At 36.7% G+C, this 27270-nt stretch overlaps 1 protein-coding gene across 14 annotated transcripts in view; it reads right to left on the bottom strand.

Moving 5' to 3' along the window:
* The window catches only part of rbfox1 (RNA binding fox-1 homolog 1), a 648127-nt gene that overhangs the window by 202724 nt on the left and 418133 nt on the right, over nt 1-27270 (bottom strand). For 13 of the 14 annotated variants that reach the window (XR_016094401.1, XR_016094402.1, XM_088936368.1 and 10 more), the window contains one exon: nt 11580-11621. Coding sequence is in view for 12 of the 14 variants with exons in the window: in XM_088936368.1 (XP_088792494.1) it covers nt 11580-11621 (42 nt within the window). In the remaining 2 variants the exon portion in view is untranslated. Of the gene's footprint in view, nt 1-5464; nt 5488-11579; nt 11622-27270 lie in introns of those variants that run through there. The other variant, XM_088936377.1, reaches the window with a different exon arrangement.

The raw sequence follows: 27270 nt of genomic DNA, 5'->3' as shown, positions 1-27270 counted from the left end.
TCGCTAATTCCATACAGTTGTGAACTACTTCTTATTCGCCTTATTCACAACCTAAATTGTTCCCAAATTGTGAAAGTTCTCATTACAAACGAGCTTGCAGATGAAACGATACCTTCACTTCTCTCAGATTCACATGCAGCTTTTACAGTTTTCATTACAGAAAATGACCAAATTAAAAAGCAACTGTTTTTTATGCATACACCATAAAAAATTATGCTGATTAAAGAAAGCTAAATAAATGTATTTTAAAAGCAACTTAATTTTCCTTTTAAGACGTGACCGACTCCCAAACACAGATTTTCAGAGTCACTGAAGATTGGCTTCTTGCCGTCTTTACATTGCATACAGTATACAGTACAGAACAGTCCTGTAATTTCCACTATTAGAAGTACTATATACAGTACACCTACTGTATGCCCATTTCATTTTGTCTTTCCATTATTTTTATTGGACAGGAAGAAGTCAGTTAAAACCAGACAAAAAAAGAAATGTACATCTTAAATCATTTATGATCTATTGGACTGCCCAGATTCGAGATGAAGTGGTCAGCAGAATTATGCGCTGATGCCACAGAGCATGATTTCCTGCTGCTGTAGAGGGGGCCGCTAACGGACCACACAGAGAAGGATTAGCTGCAATACGCATTTTACTAGCGAAGTGGGAACATTTAGGAAAGGGTCCCCACAAAGATAGTAACACCTGACAAACAAATTATGGAGAGATGTTGGACAATTGAAATGACTTTATTTTATTAATCAAATGATGGCTTCTTTTAAGCCTTGAACAGATGCAGGCCCTTCTAAACCTTGTACTATAAGTAAAAAGGGAAAGGTAGGCTGCTTCATTCTTACTCTTGAAGATTATTAATGCACTAGTTAATATTAATTAATGCATTAAGGCATGATTAATTATTCCAGCAGAATTTCTTTAACTGCCCTGAAAATGCTACAATAAACACAAACCTGAACATCCCAGATTTTTAAAAATATTGTACTTACAGTAGGTAGATCCGACCACATAAGCTTATTTTACTGGTTTGCCGTTCTACTGTTTAATTATAGTGACACACCATTTTCAGTTGTTTGTTCATCCAATAACTTTGAATACTGTAAGGATAAAATCAATGCTAAGTGTTGGCAAACATCAACTGCACGTGTTTGATATAATTATGTACTTCTGTGAATCATATTTCCGAAAACAATGAACTGTTAATATCCATTTCCTTCTTGAATTTCCAGCATTTTAAAATGTCACATTAATACACGCTGAGAATGCATACACTACCTCTCATCGTGTTCGCAAGCCTTTCATTTAAAACTTGTCAAAACAGAATTTCTTTTTGCACACAATTATCTTCAGACTGTTGAATAAAAAAATAATTCAATTTGTGTTTCTGTGTACTTTGACTGAGATTTAGTCAAAACCAATTTAATGTGCTTTCAGCAAGAGTTTATAAGCCAAATTCTGCGATAAATTTAGATAGTCTGAAAATGTTAACGAAGAAGAAGGAGCTTAATAATGACACAATGTCACAATAACTTCAAGTGTAGGTAACAATGTTAAAATATTTTAACTGTAAAGTTATAGTCAATATTATATTTTTCATTATAAAGATACATGTGAAATACCCATCTTAAAGCCCCATACAATAAAATAGATAAAAAAACAACAACAATAATCATAATAATAAATGTATTTTAATTTCAGTTCTTTAAGACAAAAAGTAGTTGACCTGAAAGAATGCCAAACTTTCACATTTTTGACAAAGAAATTTTAATACGGAAACATGTCAGCTTAATGTTCCGTTCTAAAAAATAAAAAAAGCACATTTTGCACTAGTGCCCTTCATACATAATAAACCAACTCCATTCCTTACCAGAAACTGTCATTTTCATTAAATATGTATTCTACTTTTTTAACATCCTGGGAAAAAAAAAGAAAGCCGTATCTCAAAGTGACTTATATTCCACTGCTTAATATGAAGAATACACTTAGCGAAAATTGAAGATTTTACGGTTCTCACAGAAAATGAACATCAAGAACAGATAAATAATAGTCTTTTCATTCCACTGAAAGTAAACCTTTTTGTGACCTCTCTTATTCTATAAGGACACTATTTTTAAACATAGCAAAAAAAAAACATAAGCATCTCTGTAATGCTGTTGGGCTGTTGTTAATGCATCTACTACAGTATGTCTATTACTAGAAGTAATAAGAATAGTGAAATTAGATTCTACTTTTCATCAGCATTAGGAAACAGGTTGTGTTCCAGAACAAGAATGGATTATTTTAGCCATACCCATTTTAAACTTTGAAGTCATCATACAAAAAAATGCAATTATGATGCACAGTCCCTTTATAATTATTAGAGCAATGAATCAGATTTAATAGCATTTGTTTTAGAACCCATTACTGTCAACATAACCACTAACACCTAATTTAACACCACTGTATTCTGCCAGAGGAGTCCAGAATTGAAACTCCAATGTGAGGTATGACATGAAGACATACAGTACCTAGACACACATACAGTATTTACCTGTGGATTCATCATAAGCCCCACCTGCTCAGTTTAGTTCAAGTTTAAGAGTGGTTACAGGGAAAGCTGTAATCAACAGTACCAAACGCACACTCTTCACTCTGCTTTTGAGCTTTGCGCTGTACCGCCCTGCTTTTGGTACACAGTGGCTCTTCTGAAAAAACTGTAATCCCTTTTTAAAAGTAAATTTCTAACATTCTTTGTTGTAGCAAAATCCATTTCTAAAGAAAAGGTATTAAGCACTTTGAAATTAGTGCTTTAAAAAGGTGCTACATAAAATATATATTTTGTATTAAGGTTTGTTGGGGAGGACAGATAAATTAATACCCGACTTCCAGCACAATAGCAGAAAAATGTCATTTAGAAGTGTTATTGTTTGTTCATATGCACCTATGTTAAAGAGTAAGGAGACTGAATAAAAAAGTACATGAAATAAATCAATTTCATCCTTAATTCATGCTGGCTACACCTGTAGCCAAAAATCAACAAAAGAGATTTTCCTTTATTTTAGAAGTAACATTTCTGATCTAATGGCTTCATCAACAATCTGAAAATAAACATTTCCTCTTACAAAGATGTGTAATGAAGCTGCGATTTTCTTGCTCGTTGGAAATTTTGTAACTCACTGTTCCCTATCATGCTGTTCATTCCAAGTTAGGTGTAATTAGCTATTGCAACAGAATGTACATACTACAGTACGTAACTGTGTTGTGTATCGTTACTGCTAAATCTATCACACTAACCACATGTCAATTAAAAAAGGGCCAGCTCTATTAAATTATCAATGTCACAGATGTAGTGTCACTCAAAGGAAAAACACACTGTTACGTTTTTAACAAAGCAGGTGAAACTAGCCTGAAGCTTAGTGAAAGATATCAGTAAATTAACTTGATATATTTCTTTTTATTTGCTTGCCCAATTAAAACTAAACAAAAGCTACTCTTACTTATTAATGGAAATAAATGGGCATTGTAGCAAAAAGGGAATATACAGTATACTGGTGCTTCATCGTCAAAGGTAACGAAATCAGAAATTCTTAATTCTAATCTTCATTTGCTGTTTTATTATATCACAGCCTCGATGATTTCTGAAAACACTTCACTGTTTTTCATTGGTTGGTGAATTCTAAAAACATATGCATTGGCAAAAAGAACATCTCATACCCTTGTTTTGCGCTCGCAAGCGAACACACATCAGCTTTTTTGCCTGCAGTTGTTTCATGTTGCTTGGGAAACTGTCTGAAGGGTAAAATTCACAGAACATGAAAGAAAAAAAGAACTTCTTTACAATCTCCCCTTCAAAGAGTAACAGTAAAAACTCAAAAAGCGAGATCATGGTGGTTCAAAACAAAACAAAATAAAATGAAAAGGTGTTTCACAAGGCTGCGATAATGGAATAAAATTCTATTAAAAAGCCCTGATGCTGATATGACATGCAAAGCAAGCACAAGACCACTTCTAGCTTTTCTGTAGCCAGAACGGCCCATCTTACATTAAGCCAGTGGACTAATTTAGATTTGTTCAAAGCGATTAGCTTTCATCTTCTGAGAGTTCTCTCAGAGAAGAAGTCATCTGGGTGCTCTAAATTTACTGCATGACCAATTAACTCATGCAGAATTTTCTGAAGTAAGAATGATATTTAGTGATAATGGCAGGGAAAAAATAGCGAGAAGCCAAAACCCTTTTTGCTCTGGCTCTCCAAAGCTTCCTTCTACCCTTTACTCCTGCAGTTATCAATCAATAAATCATTTCAGAGTTCTGGTATATTCTATCGGTCACAGGAAAGTTATGCAAAACCTTCAGAGAATTATTAAACTGGTTTCTCTAGAAAAAAAATGCTCACACTCTTCCCTTTGAATGGCTTGAAATGATCTCCACCACACTACCGCTCAGACTGTAATCTCAGTCAAATGTACCCCTCCAGTTTGACAGGTACCTATTACAAGATGATGCCCACTAAGGCATTTACACTCTGGAGTGCTTACAGCCTAATCCAAAGGTTAAAGGCATTTTTGTTATATTTTCTGCAGCTTTATGCTGGGTGGCTTTCTTCAGAAACTGATGTACTGTACAGTGAGTAAAATAAATGTATACAGTATCATAGCCTCTCACAAATTAATGGGAAATCCTATATTGCACAAATCCTACAGTATATCGTCTGTCAGACAGCAGTGGTCTTGAGCTCTCCTCTCAGGTCACTGCTATTGCTCTCTGTGCTACTGAACATTCAGGTTTTGGGGACTCGTTGAAAGTCTCATTTACATGTGTATTTACATTAACATAAAATTAACTACAATATGAACTTCAATTTCCCCAACACATACTGTAAAGGTAAAAAACTAAAAGAAAAATAATTAAACTATTTATTACAGCAAATATGTAGTAAATAATTATATTGATCTATGTACTTCAACAGAATTAAAAGTAGCCTTTTTGGCTAATGCCTTCTATTTAAATACTATTTTTGACAAGATGTTTTAATTAAAAAAAAATCAAGTAAAAAATGCAAACACAGCAAAAACAGCAGAAGTATGAAGAACAGGAACAGAGCTACAGGCATACAGTACTAACAAAACACTTTAAATCTGGCGTTATTTGTCACACCCCGGTCAGTCTTTAAAATAATGAAATGCAAAGCAGCAATACAGGCTTGATCAAAGCAACATCAACACGTACTCATTCTGACTAGTGGAACACAATGTGTGACCACTTCAATCTTCAATCTCGTTACAGAAAAGGGAAGAAATGGAGGGGATATGAGCACCCCAATGTGAATGGCAAACTACTATTGCAGCTGCAGTCATAAAATTGTACAGCTTAATATACCCAGCAGCTGAAAGCATGCCTGCTTCTGTCACCTAAAACACTATGACCAATAGTCAATAATTTTGTAACAAAAAAAGGCACGGAGATAAATACTACCTACCCACAAATACATCATCATCTTGAAAGAGGAATCAAGGGTTCCCGACAGTGAACAGAAGTCTCCTTACTTTATCAAGTTCTTCAGCTATGATATTGAAACCAGTGGGAAGATGCTCTTGCCTTTTTCTGTCAAGTGCTCACAGTTCTCTTCTTTTTATATAAGAAATTTTTGTTTATTAGAATGACACTTGTTCAGCAGCTCTTCTGGCGCGTGGGAAAAAAAATGCTTCTGGTTGTCTTTTTCTTCCCTTTTTTCTTTCTAACTCTGTCTTTCTCCCCCCCCACCTTCCCCTCCTCTCCTCTCACTGACAGCCTTGCTTAGGTAACAGTTCTTGGCGTGTCTGTTTAATGAGCAGGTCCGTGCACTAAGGCAGTCAAGTACAAATGTGCAAGCAAAAGTAAGCAAGGGGTGGTGTTGGAGAGGGTGGGGGGGACTCAGATACACATCCACATGCTCACCCAGCACATATATACACATATATAAACACACAACCCCCCTGACAGCAGGCTGGGAATTCTGCAAAAGCAGAAAAGCTCCACTTTTAGGAACAAATGAGCAAGGCAGGATCCGTGAACAGCTCTTTACGTCGCTGTTGTTTTTAAAATGCCTTACAATTTTCCCAGCCAGGTGACGTTAGCTGGCAAGCCGCTCGCAACCCCTGTCCCGTCCTTGGCGAAAATAAAAAAGACACCACTAGGTGACGAGAGGAGAGGAAGAAAAGGATTTGAAACGGGGAAAAAAAAAGGAGGAAAACCCGGGAAAACGGTCTCAGTCCAAATGCACGGTGAAGTGTAGAGCATGCAGTGCACACTGCTTGTGCGTTATCTCTTTAAATGCACTCCAGATAAAAGCTGTAACCAGTCAGGTCAAGGCCTCCCCAGTCTTTCTGCTCTAACTCTGAACTGCTCAGCATACCACACTTTTCTACAGCCATCTACTGACTCTCTGGTGCTACTGCTGCTGAACAGCACAGCTTGCTCTGCAGCTCGGCAGCAAGAGCGAGCAGCCCATCAATCCTGGAAGGTGCACACCAGGATTCATACACTATAGAGCAGTGTGGCCTTCCTTTTTTCTCCTAATTTCGCCTCACTTTTTTCACTTAACCTCACTTATATACTTCTTTCTCTTCTGTCGTTACTCATAATATAAGTCTCATTAGACTGTACAATTTTATTTATGCCTGCATTTAAACAGGTTTTAATTAACATCTCCCTTTCCTGCCCTGTTAAAGCAAAATTAAATAAAGGAAAATCTAAAATAAGACATGATCTACTGCACTGCAGCTTGTCTGGGGCACAAGACACTACAATGACTCTTTGTTTCCTGGTGTTGCCCAGGACACATTTTTTCAGATATGTTACGAATATTGAGACTGCCGTGCGTGCAAATATTAAGCACAAAAACATGTAATAGATTCAAACTTATATATAGTATTATGCTCATTATCAAACATACTCAAGTCGGGATTAAATACGTATAAAGTCAGTTGGTTAGAACAATAGCAAACCACTGATCCTGTAATTGCAGATGGGTAAAGAGATGAAATCTCTACTGATGACAATCTGATGAGTTTGTCATCTTTAATTTGCATATGAGCTGAAGTTATGATTTAGAGTTTTTTTATTTGATCAAATGCACATGTACACAATGTTCATGCATTTATTCATTCATGAATACAAATTATTGAAAAGGGTAGTCCCTATAAGGAAAAGCAGGCTTTATAAACCCATTTGCTAGGTTGAGGTACTGTAGCACAACAAGAAATACTTTACATCACTATGCTCTTTAAAATTAGAAATGTGCATTCCTTAAAATTAAAAGGCCTTTTGAATAGGACCTGCTTAAGTGTCAATATACTTTAAGTACTATATACTTGAGGGACAGTATGATGATACTTGATTTAACACAGCTCAGAGTCCACCACATGAAAGAAATATATTAGACATTTTCAGTTTTCCTTTTTTCTTTTACAGAGGATTGATTTAAAAAAAATGTAATACTAAATAGATTCACTTAATTCTGCATTGTCAGCGATGAGAAAATTGAAAACAAAAATAATTTGATTTTTTAAGGTGTTGAACTATTAAAATTCCACAAACAGAACAGTAACAATGCTTTTTAGGGATTACATACTGTATGTAAGGATGATATAGTTTGATGCATTGAGATTATTATCATGATCATTAGTAGTAGTCATAAATAATTATGTTAGCCTTGGTAAATGTAGGGTAACTATACATGTAAATACAGGTATGCAAAACATTTTATGCAACAAATGCAAAAGATGTGGAATATTAACAATATTCCTTTGTTGTACAAATAATATTTATTAATATTTTCATTTTTTTTAACATGTTTCACACACAGGTAGATTTTTTAATAATAAAATTGCCTAGCAATTATTAAACATCATCAGTTTGTTAGACAAATTAAGTAAAACGATGCGTCTTACATTATTTTACTGCCTCTCAGAAGTAAAATGAAATGTGACAATAATATCAATACATGATATACCTAATAATTACAGTAGTTAACAATTTAATAAAAAAAATGGCCTCAACAGACAAGTCATGTTAAAATATTTAAACCCTCTTTCAAGGGCTAACATTTTATTGAGTCAGCAAACACAACAGACTTCTATACGGAGAACAAAGATAAATAACATAAAATATTAAAAGCTACAATGGGAAACATAAACAATATAATACAACAAAGGCAGAAGTTTATTTTCTTGTTATTAAAAGATTTTTCTTAGAACTATACAGCAGTGCTCCTGAATGGCTCAATCGGTATGGGGCTCAGTTGTTATTACTGGTCTGAGATCAGTAGGGTGAGCCTGGGTCCTGTCACCAGCCAGTCATGACCAGAATCTCCCAAACTGTTCACACAAATAGTGAAAGATAAGGCTGAAAAAATTCTCCTCATTCTGCACAACAGCATTTCCTGCAGCCTGCAGGCTCACAATGATATCTTTGAGAAATGACCCGCTCCTCCACTCTCTGCTGCTTCAGCTGTCAGGCACTGCAGAGCTCTCTGTGACATCATCAGTGAGAGACAACCTGCTCCTCCACTCTTTTCAGATACAGCTAATGATTTCATCTTTCATTTTCACAAATAATATTAAAAAATGACACAACTTTAAATGCCTTCCATTTGTAACTTTTTGTGGTTAAACTTAATTTTCTTAAGTTCAATCACAAAAAGAAGGACTGATTATATGCCCCAGACTTCCAGTTTAACAAGCTTAAAACACTAAAAGAATTCTGCAAAGCTTAAACCCTCGAGAGCTTTATCAACAAGTTCAGTATGTGTCGTTTTGAAGGACACTTAATATCGCAGGACAGCAAACACAAACTCTTGGTGTTGTACTCATTGCTAACTCAATGGTTATGCTCTCATAAAAAGTGGTGCTCCAGATGTTCCTGTCCTGGCCGACATTTAATAGAGCTTACATCTGGCTTCCTTTGCCTGAACCAGTTTTCCCTACCTTCCACTAGTCCTATTTTATGAAAGATGGATAGTGTTTATCTCATATTTTGTCATATATCACTGCTAAGTAACCTTGCCTCTGGTGTGAATAACCCACATTAGAGCATAATAAATTATCTAGATATGTGTGCCAAACTACACTTTTCCCTGTTTTTGCTTATTAATAGATACAGGCATTAACTCCCAGTGAAAAACAAGTGTTCACGTAATACTGCAGATGATGACCATTTGAAGATTTGAATTTCAACAATAGTTATCTGCAAACAGCAGTACTCCTGCAAATGGCGACTGCTGTTGATGAATCACTTGATACAGTTCACACTGCAGTGAATTTATCCAAAGAAAAAACAGGAGCTTCAGTAACAGAGCAGTGGACAGTGCGGGCTTATGATATTAAATGCTGAAGTTTTTTAGATGGTTTCACTTTACTTAAAGCCTTGTACAATATAGATAAAAGCCTATTTTAATTTAGATATAACTTATATAAATTTAACTTGGCTCATCATCAGAACAAGTGCTGGATTAATTCATTCTAAACTTAGGAGGTATGAGGTTTTTTGAAAAAGTAATCATAGTGAGGCAAAATTGAGTTTCTGCACAAACCAGAACGGTCACCTGACTTCCCTTTTGCTCTGCTGTCAATACGTTGCTTGTACTGCAAACTTTAAAACATACTGCTGTCAAATTGCTTTGCTTTAGCATTTTCTGATACTGAGACTTCATACTGTAGATAGGTTTCAAAGCACCATATACTTTATAATTCTTGAGCATATTTAGCATTGTCACCGGAGACAAATCCTGCACCTGCACCTAAACACATGTTAACGAGAAAGAAGAATTGCACGTGGCCCCTAGACTGAACAGACGTGAATTGAAGAAAAATCTGAAACAAGATGCATCACCAGAAGAAATGGTTCTAGGTCATCAGGGAGCATGCTGGATTGCATATAGTTAACGAAGCAATAACCAACTGATGCTTCAAAACCTTTGAATCCAAAAGCTGCTCATGATATCACATCTATGGTAATGCTCAGAGTGCCACATCCATCTGTTTCCTTGCAACATTTATACAACTATCCTCATTGAGCTGAATTAAAAACAAACAAGCCAGCAGATGCAGGAGCAACTGTTTAGATGGCATTGCACGAATTGATACATCAGGGCATTAATCATTTTAGCCCCTAAATAAGTTACCATGCACTGATGCCAGTTTAAAGATTTTAAAATAAACCATTTATTAAATTACAAATATGTATAAAGATGCAATTTAGCTCTACCCGATATTGATCACTTCTTAAACAAATTAACCTGCACACTCTGAAATCGTAGATCTATCCTACACTAAAAGTAGCAATAAGAGGTAGTAATTGCTGGGTGATTTAAATTTTAAAGGATATTGGAAACAGCCCTGCCTTTCTTCATCGAAATCCACTATTCAAGTAAAAAAGAAAAAAAAAAACACTTAGAGGGAAAATTCAATGTTTCTTTTTTATGCATTGTGCTCCCACCAGACATGTTTGGATTATGGTTATATTTTACAGAGAAAAAGATTTGCCGCATCATTTCTAAAAGGGAACAAAGACATATTGACAAGCATGTGAGTCCGTATTAGTGTGTCACACAAAGAAAGCAGAAGAAGATTTTAAAAAGTACAGATGAAATGTTTACAGCCCACAGTCCTTCAGGAAGAGCATGCAACAATAAATGCATAGGAACATTATACAGTACGTCCTATTTACACACAAGCCTCATCATCGCTCGAGCTGTGAGCTTGATTCTGTGGGCAGAGCTGTCTGCACACTGTAACAGCAGGAACAGTGTGATCTCAGGACCCCACTGATTGCGAGTTGTACCCAGCTATACCACCTGAGCAGATTCCATACCCTGGAGCACTAGCTCTTACCCTGGAGACTGTCTTGCGAAGTTGTTCACTAAGAGAATAAAGAAAGTTGGTATCACTCTTTCTGGGGCTGTTAAATCAGCCCTAATGAGAAAAACCCAGTTCCTACCACAAACATTTTAACATTTATCGCTGGTGTAAAAACTACAGCTTCTCACTATCAAGCCAACACTGGGTCAGGAGTCAAATCAAAGCCTAGTCCCATCCGCCATCTGCAAATTCCAAACTCAAACCCACACCAGCTGCATGGAGGGCACCTATTAATATGCATTTGTAAAAGATTTCAAAGACCCTGGTGATTACTTCAAAAAGAACTAGAAAAAAACTCCTGCACAAAACCAAAACCATTCGGAATGCAGACGTAGTGAAAACCTCGAGCATGCTATTTTTGCAGATATAAGTTTTCAGTGCACATGTGTTTGACTTAAAAACATTTGCTTATTTTATAGAAACTGCTGAGCTACAAACCTTAGCAACATTGGTTTAAAATCAAAGAAAGCACAACATCTGCCCTCGAATTCAGGGCCACCTCGTAGCACTTAGTGGCCTGAAAAACAGCACTGTGGATGTCACTAACAATAGCATATTCAGTGCTTTGAATAAACGTGACGGTGTGCTCATGGTCAGCCTTGAATCCAAGCTGGCCCCTTTTACTGCGGCTTGGGTTCATATACCCCTTGGCAAAAGCAAACATTTAATGCAAAAAAAAAAGAAGAAAAAACTTACCCTTAGTTGCTCTCTGTCACAGCTCATTTGCTGTCTGGGGATCTGTCAAAAGAAATACAGCATCACTTAGAATTACATTCTCAATGGAGAGTATATCTGAAGGTCCCCACTGGTTATTAAGTATACTTTATTGGAAAGCCTTGCATTGTAAAATTGTTATTTCTTTGAGAGGGGATGCAATAAACAGATCGGTAACAGACACCTGATTTTTTTTTAAAGAGGAGCACTATTTCTGGACGTGAAACTACTGTAATACATACAGTATTCTTCAAAAACTGCTGTTCATGATAACTAAACCTCTTGCCACAACATACTGTAGCTCATATAATGGCCTGTAGGGCTTCTTCTTTTTTATAACATTTCTTGTGATCTTTTGTTGTCATGTCATTTACACTGGGCTTCCGAAACTGCACAATAACACCCTCTCACTTAAAAATGGATGAGGCTCAAGAGGCCCAAGAGGGCTTAGCAGGGATCATGTGTGGGTTTGAAGACTAAGTTCAAAACTGTAAAACACTGGAAGTGAAGACAATAAAAACTGGAAGGTACTGCTGAATAGAAGCAGTCATTAATCGGTTAATTGATAATGCAGGCAGGCAGACAAATATCAAATCTGATAATTACTGTATACCATCCACTTGTAATGAAATACAAACAACTTTGTAAAAAAACTGCAAATATAGAACAGATGACTTTATGTAATTGTGTCAATTACAGTACTAAAATCTTGCACAGAATGAATGAAAAAGCTTATATTGATCTTATAGCTTGACCTTGGTACATGCCATTATTTTGTGGTAATAACTGTTTCTGCTCCCACTGTGATTACTCAATCGCAACTTTAAGAATAATTTCAATTTCTCAGAACTGGATCACTTCAGTGATTCCACATTTCCTCCAGCTATACTTCTGAGGCTGGATTAATACATTTAACTATAATTGGTGATCTACATTATATAAATACCTTCCCTTATTTCTTCTCCCTGTTGAAAAATGTACAGTACATTTGCACAGTTTTAGTCAAATTCAGCATCTTAGCTAAGTATCTATTACATTAGAATACATTTTAGAAATTGTAGTTTTTAAAAGAAGAGATCATTAGAAATAAGAACAAAAAATTAAAAAATAGAATTGTCATAAGTTCTGTATTTTTAAACTTGAATGATAATTCACACAATGTAAAATCTGATACTCCATTATATAAACTCCGACAACTGAACATTACTGAAGCATTTTTACACATCATCCCCATAGGACTTGTATGCTTGTACCATTTAGAAGATTTTAGCTCACATTTAATGTTCGATACTGCCCACTTTTATATAATTCTTCAGTTTGCTTTCTGTTGAAAAATTCCGGCTGAAAATTCACTTGTTATTTACAGTATCTTATGTTTGTTACGCAACTTATTCTTTGACAAATTTATTAATGTGAATCACCAATCAAAAAAAACAGCTGTGTTTTCTACCTGTGGTAGAAGGATTATCCAATACCTGTACCTGTGTTTAAACTGACCTCTAAAATCAATGCCTTGTAATGTTCTGAATACACATTAGATCTTTCCTTACTTCAAGTACTGTATAACATTTTACTACTGACTGCAAGTGTCAGAAATTGGCATAATGACAAATCATTACAAGTCAGACTTTATAGCAGCATGGATAGCACATCATTGGTGCCTGCACGTGTGTTTTCATAAAGACTCAAACAGCTTAGGAGATTTTTCTATGCATTAAGCTATTATGTCAATAGTCCACAAGTATTGCAATGGCAAAATGTCTAGATTATAGAAATCTGAACATAAACCTTTGCTGTTATGTTCCATATCATTACGTTTATTTTGTTAATTCACAGAAAGCATATAGCTTTTTAACTATAACAGCTGCCCATTTGGTTTGGTTTTTTAACAGCCTTTCCTGAAAAAATATAGTGTTACAGAGTAACAATTTTGTAATTGAGTCATCTGTAGAGAGAGAGCATGGGGAGACCCTAAAGAGGATTATATGACCTCAAAGACAGGGAGAAAAAATAAAAAGAAAATCTTCATATTTTCTGTGATCATGGCAAGAATGGACACATTAACCTTGGCTTTACAAATTACTCCCACATCAAATAACGGCTTGGCTGTTATTTAAGATTACGCGTTTCACTAAACAAAGTTATCTAATGACAAAATCAATACATTTGTGCTTAAAATGCCATGATCATATGAACATCACTGCTTTCCAAAGGACAGAAAGTAAATGGATATGCACAGCACATCAATCCTTGTTTTATGTCTGTAAAGGTTATGGAAAGAGTTGCATATGTAAAGCTAGGCTTTTTAATAACCTCTAATGCTTGTCAAAAACAAACAACTTTAAAGTCTGTTTTCATAAAAGAAAAGCATTCAGCTTCTCAGCTAATTAATGCCAAGTACAGACAGCAACAACAAAGCTGTATCCTGTATTAAAACTCATGTATGCATTCATTGCTGGTTTCTACTTTCTTTACTGAGAACCTGGAAAATCAATTTGGAATGTATGTCTGAAAATGAATAGCTTGATTGTATTGCAGGGGGTATATGTTTTTGATGTAAACAGCTTTTTGCATCGGTCTACAGAAACAGACGAAACTGTGGTTTGGTGGGGGAAACAGAGTTAAGGGTTGACATTAAGGGTGAGCAGCTTAAATGAATCAATAACAATAATCTTCAATCCTTTAAATATTTTATGGGGTTCGTAAAGTTTTATTTACTTGCAAACTAGCAAGTAAAACACAATTCATGAACATTTTAGAGTAAAACAAAGCTGAGGACAGAGTAAGTAGGAAAGGCAGACTTCACATTCAGTAGCTGCACCTCTTTGCCCTTGTAGTATGTGTGTAATAGAGCCTGATATGTCACAAGGTCGGGTATCTAATTTAGCTTCATGGGAAACCCTGAATGGCTGAGGATTCAGCGCAATACAATGGGATACTACTGCAATCCAGACTTCAGAGCGCTGGGCATAGTAGCACAGCATCACTGGATGCTGGATGTCTTAGCATGCCTGAGAAGGCTGCATAAAAAATGCCATTAAGTGGCACTCTGCTGACTACAGGCAAAAGAAGAGGCCGTGGAGAATGAGAATATTAAGCTGACGCAGAAGAGTGCATTCAACAGTATTGTTGGCTAAGAGGTGCATTGAAAAGACAATGCTATTTGTACATTGTGTGTTGCAAGTACTGTTCATATCTTACTCCTTAAATACAAAACTGCTTACAAAGCTCATTCAAAGCTCTGTTCTGAAGCAAAACAGATATAACAATTGATAGAGAAGGCTTTTTCCAGGGGTCACTGCAATAGTTTGCCATAACACGTTTTTTTTTCCCCTACGTTTCTCAAAATTTGAGCTTATTTCATATTGATTCTCGGGAGTTACACAACCTTCCCTGTCTAATGTTCACAACAGAGGTGTGAAAAGGGTTTATATTCATAAAAAAAAACTTCAGTCACCCAATCCAATTAAAACTGGCATTGGATTCTGAAAGGATTCTAATTAAATAGATAGCTTTCTGAATTATACAGTAAGGGATGTTTTGAAACATAAAACAATGATATTGGAACAATACTGGCTGAGCCAGCACAACAGCCCATAGACAGTGCAGAGTAAAGGATGCCAGAGATAATGCCTTTAAGTCCTTTGATCAATATTTAAATATAAGGGCCAGAAAGGCTTCTACAACTCAGGACGCAGTAGATGCTCCCTTAGTTCCTCAGGTCACTGCACAGCAAAAATTAAGATAACCTGGAGTCAAGGCTTTGCAGAGTGAGATGGGTCCATTGCTCTAAATTAACCAATGGCATTTCCACAACCTGGAACAAAATGCCAACAGTTCCTGAGAAATGAAGGCATCCCTCAGGTACCAAAACTAACATCCTTTAGCAGGGAAAAATCAATTAAAACAGCAAGGCAAAAGGAGAATACAGCCCACTAGATGCAACGTTGTATTATACACAGATTTTTAAAGAAAACAGATGTTATCATTTTCACAGGCTACATTGTTCTCCACTTACTGACAGAGGCATTGCAAAAGGAGTAAAAGTCCATTGTTTCAACAACAAAAACCAAAATACGCAATGGTGCAATTATTCACTTCCTTCACATATGCACATTTTTATAAATACATTTGTTGTCTTGTATGATCTTCAATGTATCGCACTGCACAGAAATAGATTCACTGTCCACTACAGGTGGCATTCAAATATTCTGGCCATTCTTGGTCTTTTTTAAAGAATGCTTTATTTTCAGTAGAAATAGCATTTTCTAATAATAACCCTCCTCTAACATGACATTTATGAATATTTTCATGCATTGATATTGTTACATTATGTGCCAGAATTAAGCAACAGAATAATCACTGGTATGATGCCTTGGCCTCTTGAGCTACAGTAAATTATACATTTCAGTTTCATGTTGGTGAAAGCCATTCTTTCACCAGCAAGTTCTCACCCAACCAGGGCAGAATTACGATTGTGAACCTACTGGGACTGTGTGCAGGATCTCTGCTTTGGGAGTCCTTTAATCGTGCGAGATTCGGGAGAACCCTGAAAACCAGCACTCTACCAGCACTCCAGACGCAAAAAACTAGAGCGGTGTATTGTAATTCCTGGTGTTCCTCAGAGTGTGAAAGCAAAAAAGTAAAGAGAATAATTACCATTCACATGTCAATATCCAAACCTCTTGATTATGCTTGTAACTGACAGAACAGAGAGCTTGAAGTGTCATGTGGGGACTAATTGGGAGAGCTTTGCATTTCTTCAGTAGTTAAAGAGCCGTGCCTTAACAATTAGTGTGGCATTACACAACTCAAATAAGGGGTGCCTGTGAAGTTTTCCCTCACTCATCTCCTTCATGCAGAGCTTCTGTTCTTATATATCTATAAAGTAAACACCAGCCATTTCATATCATAATAAACAAGCATGTAATCTACATAAATTGCGCAATAGCACAACATTTATAAAAACACCAGAACAAAAAGGTCATTTCTAGCAACAGATTATACATAAAAAGGTGGGGGTGCCTATAGGATTCACTGCTGGTCCTCAAACTGTATTTGGAGCACCAAACTCCCCAAGCTAACAAAAAGGACAGGAAGCCCCACGTATGTTACAGAGGAGTTCAAGAGATGATCCAATGTTACACTAATTCAGAAACATCGTAACATTTATGCTACAGTTGTGAAAAATATATTCTCCACTATCCCGGCCTTTAATCAACCTCTCTACCTTATTAGGAGACAGGAGTTTTGAGGAATCAGAGATCACACATGCCCTTACCAGCATGGCATTACCAATCTAGAGTGCTGTGACTGATGAGAGTTCCGGTTTGATGCCTCTGGAGCCACCAACATGAAAACCAGCCCCTAGCTTTCATGTGACAGGACTTCCTCAGGAATCATCTTGAACAGAGTCTTTGGAATGGTTATGCCTTAAAGCGAGCAGCTACACAAGGAGCTTAATGTAAGGGCAGCTAAATTATTACTATTCATAAACCTCAGCAGATGGGCCTCTGTGGGTGATATTCTATGCTGTCAGCTGGGAAGCACCAAAGAAAAGCACCTCATAGAGAGCAGTGATTGTTTCCTTATCAGTTGTCACGATATATTATTTACTTCAGGCGCCTGTTAGCAATACTGTACATACAAAGATAACACGTTTGTCTTTGTAGGGAGGAAATCTGACAATGAACACTTTGGAGCTAAAGTAGCATAGGCTTTGAAAGAGCAACATTCTGAGCATTTGTCTGTGGCCTGTGCCCCACTACTGATGGATGCTGTTGTCAGTCAGGAGGAAAGGCAAGCATTTGCATGAAGAATTCTATTTATTCTGGGGGCCTGAATAAGGAGCTGGCATTTTCCTTCTAACAATCTTAAGAAAAGAAAATAACAATGCTAATTCCATAATGGATGCAGCTTAAATTGTAGAACTACAGCCTGCAGTGTATTATTGAATGAAAGACGATTAAATTAAAAAAAAAACTCATAGCAGAAAGCACAAAGATTTAGAGATGAATAAGTTAAAGCCCTCAAAGAAACCACAAAATCCAATGATCAAAGTCAATTCATACGGGTCTTGCATGTTTTTTTAACCCACAAAGAGGCTGAAACATTATTGCTTCTGAGTCTGGAAAAGTAAATAGTGCAGGGTTAAATTAGTTTGATTTAGTTTATTTCTTTATTTCTGAACAGAATAACCTGTTTGGAGAGTATCTTATCAGCCTCAAACCTCAGGTAAACAGCCTACACTGCATACAAAAGCCTGGCCCTGGAATTTAGTTTTTCTACAGAAATCGTTGTGTGTCCCTGTGCTTCACACAGGAGTTACATATAACGATAAATCAAAATAAAACACAATTTGGGGGAAAAAAAACAATTTATATGCAAAATATTCTTTATGTGCACTTTTACAAAAAATGCATTAACAAAAGCTAAAAAAATTAAGGTCTCTGAAGGATTGTTCAGATGAAGACTATCAAAAAATTGCAGGTTTAGATTTAAATTAAAAAAAACATTATTTTGTAAGCATTTTGCTGACATGAATATGTTTTCACGCTCCTGTTTTATTACAACATCAAGGAACTGAGTCACTATAAGGCAAGGAAATAAGGCACTTTGCTTACAGGTAATGTAAGTGTTCTGCAACTGTTTTTTTTTGCATTTCCGCCCCCATTCATATATGGCAATTACAAATCTGAATTACAAAAGGTACGATTATCTTTATGTTAATAAATGAAGACAATGAATGGATATGATAAATATTTTTTCTGTCTCTACCTTAAAGTCAAAGTCAGGTGATGCCAAGTATTTTTTTTTTCATGCTACCTAAGGGGATAACGTAGTGGAGTGGGTAAGCATCTGGACTGGTGAGTTGCGGGTTACCCCTGTCTCCCCTGCAGACATTAGTGTTGTATCTTGAGCAAAAGACTTTCCCTCCAAATGCTCAGCCTCCATCCAGCTTTATGAATAGAGACATGCATTGCGGGGTCTAGGCTCTGCAATATTGCTCCGATGGGGAGATTGTGTACTTTCTTGTTTGCTAAATGCTATGCAAACCAGGATAAACTCTTGACCAATGAGCAGTTGTAGCTCAAATATGTCACATATGGAACTACCTACCTAAACTCCCTTTATTTGTCCATGGCAATTTTTATGTTGCTCTTTTATGACCCTCTATAGTTCAGAAAAGAGACTTTTCCTAGGAAAACTGTGGAAACTGTGGAGCCATTCAGTGTTTCTCACCCTGTGAGCTCCAGGGCCTGCAGTGGAGTTGGCACTGATGGCAGGGATGAGGCGGCCATCACTCACCATATACGAGCTCCTGCGTGCTTGAGGGGGCAAGGGAAAACTGTTATACAGTAAGCGCCTGACAACACAGCCCACGCGGCCTAACTCAAATCCGGAGGCCTGAGCCAAATGATGCTCTACCAACTGAACAATCCTAGTGGCAGCTGGCTAATGGCATAGCTGAGTCCCCAAATGGGAGTTTTTACTGGCTCAGGTACTCAGAAGTTCCAGGGTCACATTGTTCATATTGCCACATACATCAAACAAAAAGCAGGACCAGTGTCCCCACCGAGGTTTTCATGTTGACACCCTGTTGTAAGAGTTGGCCGGCTTTATTAACTAAAAGCACCAACAAGAGCACAACAAGAGGATGCTGCCAACAAATGATTAAACATCTGTCTCATAAAAATACTAGAATATTACTTAGTGATTAAGCAAAACACTACAGATTCCCAAAGCCTACTGTGGTGTCATTATTGCATAGGAATACACCAAAAAATAAATAAATGCTGAGCAGCATTTTACTAGCTACTCTGTTCTTTAGAAACTTTTTTGTCAATGTCAGACAACTCACTTTTACGATTTTATAGACTTATTTTCTTTCTCCATTTAAATGTCATTAGCAGTGGGAGTGGGATTTGTAATTCATTGTAATGGACTTACATAAGACACCAGCACAAGGATGTTCCTTCAATAGCACACCTGTTTTTAATTGCTGCTCAGACCTTAAAGGCTACTAATCCCTTACTGACAGAGCAATTTGCCTCAAGAAGAGGAAAAATGCACAGGTACATATTAAAATTCGAACTTAAATGAATTTTTATAACGTGTTGTCTTGAAGATGCCTCTTAGGGCTCAAGACCAATATGAAGACACAAATACACAAAAGGAAAAACACTGAGCGGTATTTCTGACATCAAATTGAAATAAAACTGCAAGACAAGTAATCTTCAACACAGCAAAAACTGAGCACAGTGTGACTAATTGTGCAGAAGGGGGGGGGGGACGTATTCTCTCTGCGTTCTCTTGCGCACGATTTTGTGAGAGACTCAACAGGGAAACAGGCAGGTTTTGAGACAGTGAAAGGGTCTATCTAATAAGGGTTCTGCAAGACTCCTTCTAGCATGCTGGTGGGGTTTTCCATGCAGCAGATAAATTGGAAGAAGGTAAATGCAACGATGAGGCAGATACAGTAAAGTCGTATCATTAGCAGGAGAAGCTAGAGTGGTACAGTCAGAATACCTTCTCACAGAGCAGGACTCTGCACTTATTAAAGACTTCTTCCTTTGGGGTTTCCACCACCAATTTATTTTCATTTTACCTGATGCCTCTCTCATTAAGTTAGTAGACTTCTTTCCACTGAAAATAGCCACATGGGCAGACGCAGGCAGAATGCAATAGTTACTTTAAAGAAAGTGACATTGTCTAGCAAGAAGGGAAGCTGGACTTTTGATATGCAGAGTTCTAGAATGTCAGTTTCAAGCAGCTCTGTAATAATCAGACCATCATTCCAAGGTATAAGCATTAAATACAAGATATTGAAAACAGTTCGCAGCATAAAAAGACCGACCAAAAGTCTGCCTTTGCCCTATCACAGTTCTTTCATCCCCAAAAAGCAAACATTTTAAATCACAGATGCAATTTACAAATCAAACCAGCATCTCCATCCATCCCTTATTAAAAATATTAGAAAGCTGCCTTCCCTAGTTCAGGTTCCAGAAGCACAGGAGTGCGAGGCAGGAGTGCAGACGTGGCTAACTGGGTGAGTGCACATGACTATTCCTGCTTTTGAAGAAAGATGTAGTGGTAGGGCTAGACTGGCTATTCTAAAGTGTGGAAAAAACCCATGCAAGCATAGTAAGAACATGTCAAAATCACACAGAAGGCCCACTCAGCACCCAAGAGCTGTGTTACCAACCCCTATTCTGCATCTCACTTTATCTTAATCTACATAATCAAGAACAAGAGGAAAATATCAGGCTGAGGACATTTTACAATATTTCTTATTTTGAATCTGGTGTTATACACAGAGCAAATTAAGTTGTGTCTGATTTGCTCTTTAGATGATAACTGTAAGGGGACTTTACAAAGAGAAACAGAGTGATTCCAATGAAAGAGCACATCAAAAGAAAAGTAGACTTTCTTGCAGGTAAATTTGCATTTTATTCTCAGTTGTGTTGTTAATCTCTGAAGAGTTCCTGAAGAGACCTGTGGGCTCTGCTGTTTTACCCTGTAAACAAAAATACTGTACAGCACACATTAAGCTAGGGATGGATGCTGTGGGGGCAAATCACACCCCTCACAGCCTGGTGTCTGTTCAGGTTTTTTGAGGTCATATTCTAACAATAAAAAGAGTTGGACAGAAATGAAATAAAAAGGAAAACCTGTGTTGGACTACTTAAACCTGATTCCAGGTTGTTTTGCTATTCCACAAGAGAATACTTCTCTGACTGTATATCAGTACTAAAATAAAGAGCATTTTACAGTTGTCAAAACTGCTGTCTCCTTTAAGCTTTCCCTTTGGGCTTCTTTCCAAATCCAAGAAGGGAGTTTGTGAAGAGATGGGGATGTACGTGCGATTTCTTTATCACTACGGCTCCACCTCGATTACAATACAAAGTGCTGCTTTGCAGGAGTTTTGTCAAACAAAATGTTCACACTGCATAGTAAAAATGACAAAATAACTGCTGGGTTTTTAAAAACAGACACTCTAGACTCTAGTCATATTAACATAAAAAATTCCTCACAGGACTTCTAAAGATTAAAAAAATCAACAAAACCTTTTGGACAGCTTTTGTCTAAAAAAAAGAACATATATTTTCCTCATTTTAGCTATTTATAAGCAGACTTGAAGTTTGACAAATAGCTGAGAGGCAAACAGAATACTTTAATTAAAACACATGATCTTGGCTTCTCCTAAGAGGCATTCTATCATTAGGATTATTCAATCATTATTTATGTCTGTAGCTCCTATACTTGGTCATATACCAACAGAAAATCTATTAATGAAGGATAATTTTCAGAATAAGTTACAAATTAAATTAATAGAAGTCACATATTCAAATTATTTATTTTTGTTAGGAGGGGGGAAAGGGTCAAATTATTTTGAAGTGCTCCATTAATTTGTTTCAAAAACAATATTTTTCTCCTAAACTTGTTAAGAGAACATCACCCTTGGAATGCTGAGTTTCTGTTTCAAAGCATCAGCATCAATACATGAGGGTCATTCTGAAAAGACCAGAGACAGACCAAAGACTCATCAATCCAATAGCTCCTCATCTTCTAAAGCTGGAGATGAATGGACCCTACCAAACCCGGCTTGGAGAGATAAGACTAACAGATAGAGCTGTCTTTGTTTCATTGATTTTCAAAGATTACCACCTTCAATCGTTGAGCTTATTTCAAACCCAATGTGCACAAAATGGCAAATTAGCGGTCACCTTCTTTGTGCTAAGTGTCCACACAACATTAAATAAATATTAAATTGTACAAGCTCTTTCGAAAACCTGTTGTAACCTACCACAGCTTGATTTAGCATGTGCAGAGGAAATCGGAAAATAGTCACTATTCCCGACAATGTCGCGCTATCGTATTTCGGTTCAAATCATTTTTTTGGTACTCTAGTGTCTCTGTAGAAAGAGTCCGTGGAAATACACAAAGCATTTTGATCTTGAGGTTCATAAAGAGCAAGTTTCCAAAACTGATTCTTAATTTGTCAAAAAGAATTTCCTCATCATCATATTTACTGAAACGAAGACAAACAGAACCAAAAACACCCACACCATGTATCCCTGATAAAGGAATACTCAGTTGCTTTATCTAATAAGCTTTTTTTTCTTCTGGAACCCCAACTTAAAAGATGCATTATAACATAACTGCTAAGGCTCTGTTTCCATTACCGACTATCTGCATTTTTTTCCCTTAAGACCAAACACCTCATTTCGACAATGTAGACAGACTAGAACCTTGGAGTGCCACTTAATTTAGTGTCTAATCACTAAAAACGAATGTGGCACTGCCTGATTAGGCTGGCCCCGGCTGCTAGCTGCTCAATTTTTTCAGATAATTGTAGGATATACTTTATTGTGACAGGGCCCGAACAGTGGAATTCCAATACACTATACATCAGTTTCTCCATTATTGGATTAGCTAGATGTGGCATCATTACCGCTGCACTTTCATTCCCATCATTGATCGCATCGCTCTTTCTATTTCACAATTAATGCAAGTAGGCTGGATTGATCAATCTTCTGATGAGTTTGGGCCGCAGTCAATATATTCTTATGGCTTTGTGCTACCAATCTGCGTGTTTTATAGGCATGGCGAAAGATTTGTCATCCCTGCGACTCGTGCCTCTCTCGGTTTTTTTTAAAGAGCTCCCAGTCCCGTCAAGTGCTCGAATAGACGATGCTTGTGAATTACAATTCTTACCATTGATATTAATGGAAAACAACAAAAAAAACACATATTTCTTTTCTCCTCCTCCCAGGAACGGAAAAGACATTCCAGTTTTCATTAAAAGTGTTACAGTTTCACTGATGTTTATTTTAGTTTTGTAGTACATTTATTATTCCGCAAAACATCGACCACATAAATATTTTAACAAAGCAAACAAAGGCATGTCAAATGCATTAAACAACAAACACAAACTGCAGTTAAAGGTCTGGCTATAAAACACAACATGCCAAACAACATGTCGGAAGGTTATGGGAAGTCTCGCATTTTGATTGCATTGTATTTTCTACATTTCTTGATTTCGGTTCATCTCACATGTTTCATACAAGCAAATATTTGCAGAGTGATTTTCTACTGCAATACTGTTCTTTATAGGCAAACATAGATGGACAGACTTCTAGATTACCAGGATGAGCTGGTTGATTGGCACAGTAAAAGAAACATTTACAGCTGGTCATACCAATCTGATGTAAGGATTCTGTGTTAACCTTATCTGCAGTTTAAAAGAATAATTTTGCAAAGATTTTCTAGTCATCCTCGTATGTTTGTCGATGTAAAGTACATCTCTTAAGATAAGCAGAATCTTTGAGTTTAAAACTCAGTAATTCAATTTGGACTTTACCCCTGAAAAGCCATGCTCTGAATATATATTTTTTTAACCTGGATACTTTTTATGCTGGAGAGCAATGAGGAATCAATCTTAAAATGCAGAACTAGAACCTTGGCATACAGTTATGCCATAACTCCAGCCCAGTAGAGTAACATCAAAGAGAGAAAAAAACAACTACTGGTGTTATGGAGCACCTGAAAGCCCTGTGGATTTATACTGTCCTAACTCTCACTGTGATCACTACGGAGATTTCTCACAGGGTAACAGGTTTATATCAAACTTTAAAACTTACAGGAAAAGAATTTACTGTTCTGGTGATGAGCAACCCCCACTTCCCTAATCAATATTTATAGTGACTTTAAAAATAACAGCTTATTGGAATTTATATAAACTAGACTGAAAAGAGAGATGGGAGGTTTATGATTCAAAACAAGATAAAATTTAATAAACAATTGGGCTCAAGATGAAAAAAACTAACTTAACCTGCAGAGATGTGTCCATGTAAAAACTAGCACAACAAAGAGACTGAATTATAGTAGGAAAGAAAAGACCACATCAGGAGCCCTTATAGAACTACACTATAGTATAACTACAGTATGGTGATAGGACTTTATAGTGCTATTGCAGGGTATTTTCAAGGTTTTCCTATGCTCTTACCATAAAAATGTACTCCATTCTTCACCAAACTGCTCTGTGTTACAAAATAATGTCTTTACTCAGAAAATCCCTTTGTTGGCATAGATTTTGTACAATTATTTTAAAACCCCAACAGAAATAACACTATTTAAACGTGTTCACTTTTATTTCAAATTTTATAAACGGTAAGCTAATGGAACAAGGCATTTTTTTTCTATTTTTCCACCATAATAGAACACAGATGTTTGCCATCGCTATAAATTAGTGTGTGTAATTACATTGATCTGAATGTAGTGGCACTATTGACATTACAGCAGTGATATTTTAATAGTGCTTTGTTCATTGTTTAGCAGTGTAATAGAACAGCGGTTGACAATAACACAAGCCAATAAGGGTAATTGTATAATTATCCCTGGCTACGAAAACTGTATGAAAATCTGCCTTATTTGCATTCAGTTGAATAAATCCAGTGCTTTTATTCTCTGGCTCACCCTGGCAGTAGCTGACTGAAGAAGATCTTCTTGAAGAAGACTAATAGAATGCCGAGGAGAGCTTAACTGCTGAAAATATCCCGCACAAAGTATGTTTTCAACAAGTCCTCTTTCAAACATAACATTTTTCTTTCTTTTTCTCTATTGCCTGGGAAAATGTAAGGTGTGTGCTGTTATCCTTCTTACCACTTGGTACTGTGTGCAACACCTGTAGAGTGATTAAACAATTCTTAATGTTTGGGAAAACTCATAAATAGAATGTTAAGACAAAAGGATTCCAAAAAGCCTTGTTATTTTTATACAATCACACTGGGATTTATTATTTAGGTGTTTCAAGTCACCTTTTGCCTTATGTGTTGTAAGGATAAGATTATTGGGCTTCCATTGGTATAAAATCCATTCTCAGAAAGCAGCACCTGAATGATTTTGCCAGTAAAAGACCTCATCAGTATATAGGTCGAGCTCTATAGTCCAGACCTCACCAGTGCTGGTCCAGGATGTGGCAGCGGCCAAAAATCCTGAATGTAACAAAGAAGGGATCACAGCAACAAGAAGCGTGCTTCCTTTTGATTATTAAATCAGCCTCCTCTCCTCAGATGGAGCGAGTTATTTTCAAATAGAAAATTGACTGTCATCAGTGTTAACCAAGAGAAACTTTGGTTTAACTCTATTAATTTCTTATTTTACCTTACCTTCAGATGCAATGAAAAGGCTCATCCCCCAGCCCCACCTGCTGTCTGCGTAGGGAGCTTTACTTTCTTACTAAAGCACACATTTAGTGATAATTTACAAACAAGGATCATAACATGCTTTCCTGGTAATGGTAATTTCATAGCTCTAATTTATTCATTATGTTCCTATGAACCTCTTAAGTGCATCTTGTGCTTTTTAGTCTAAGAAATAAATTACATCTGGAGTCAGAGTAGATCAGTACTGCTGTGCAATTTTAGTGAATTACAATAAGCTTCAGACAAAAAGAAAAAAAAGACTGCTGGACTCGTTAGGGGGAGAAAATGGTTTTAACATTTGAAGAAAGTTCAGTGTTTCTTGCAAAGCATTCATTGTAGTGGCACTGCACCCACAATGTATCCCCATAAAAACTCTAAAACACATTATTCACGGCCAGTGTCAGCAGTAAAGCAGTGAAAAGGTGCTTCTTTTTAGCTCTGTACTGAAATCTGTTAACTATGATTCGTCATTATAACAAACATAATGATGACAAATCACGTAACTTTATCTTACATAAACCTCCCGATCACTATGTACCAGCTGGCTGACTTATTCAGATATTTACTGTATAGGTACAACAGATTTACAGTATATACTGTATAGTCAATCATCCATTATGGATATACAGTATAGGACCCTTTTAAAAAAAACACTGCCAAAACGTTACTTTCAGTGTTATTATTCAGAAGGAAAGAGTAAGCAACTGTGCTTCCAAACACAACCGGATGCTCTGAGGGCAAGCCATGCCAGTAACAGAGAGTACATACTGGAGGGCTTTAAAGTCCTTACCACTCTTTACACTTTCTAATATTCAACATGCAATGTAACCACATTTTGGCTGCAGTCACATATTGATGAAAGTTCCCAAAAGATTGTAAAGTGAAACGATTCTTCCTCTGTCGCTAATAAAACCTGGCAAAGCCCCCAAGCGAACCAGCTCAGATGACAACTGTATCATGTCTGGAAATGCTTTTGCTTTTGTGCAAAATAACTGTTGTTAATTGGGCCCACGTTCAAGACAGTGCTCCAGTTTGTTGTACATATACAGTAGCTTACTTTTGTGTGAATAATGCAAAACACAAGTGCAGTTTGTCAGTTGAGTGTTTAGTACTAGCAAAGCAGATGATGCAAAATTAAACACTTAATTGTATACAGTAAAAGTATTTTTTTATTCTATCCCATAATAACCTGGTTACTACAGCCTTACATAACAGCCCATTTTATTTTGGTTATGGTTTATCATGGTTTGTGCTGCTCTTTCAAAATTGGTAAGCGGAATGAAGAATTTGAATAAGCTCAAACAAAGAAACAAATACTGTACATTTGTGCTGATGAAGAAATTGAGCTTAATGCAACACTTAACTGTATATGGCTTGCAACAGGAATGGTGAAGGCACAGTCTAAAGGCACCTGCAAGGCAGCCATAATTTACTTTTGTGAGCGTCCTGTCCGGAGAGGTCACTTG

This window comes from Atractosteus spatula, chromosome 18 (assembly GCF_055471065.1).
Source record: "Atractosteus spatula isolate fAtrSpa1 chromosome 18, fAtrSpa1.hap1, whole genome shotgun sequence".
NCBI classification, from domain to species: domain Eukaryota; kingdom Metazoa; phylum Chordata; class Actinopteri; order Semionotiformes; family Lepisosteidae; genus Atractosteus; species Atractosteus spatula.
Note: the sequence above shows the minus strand (reverse complement) of the source record. Positions and strands in the feature narration are given on the sequence as shown.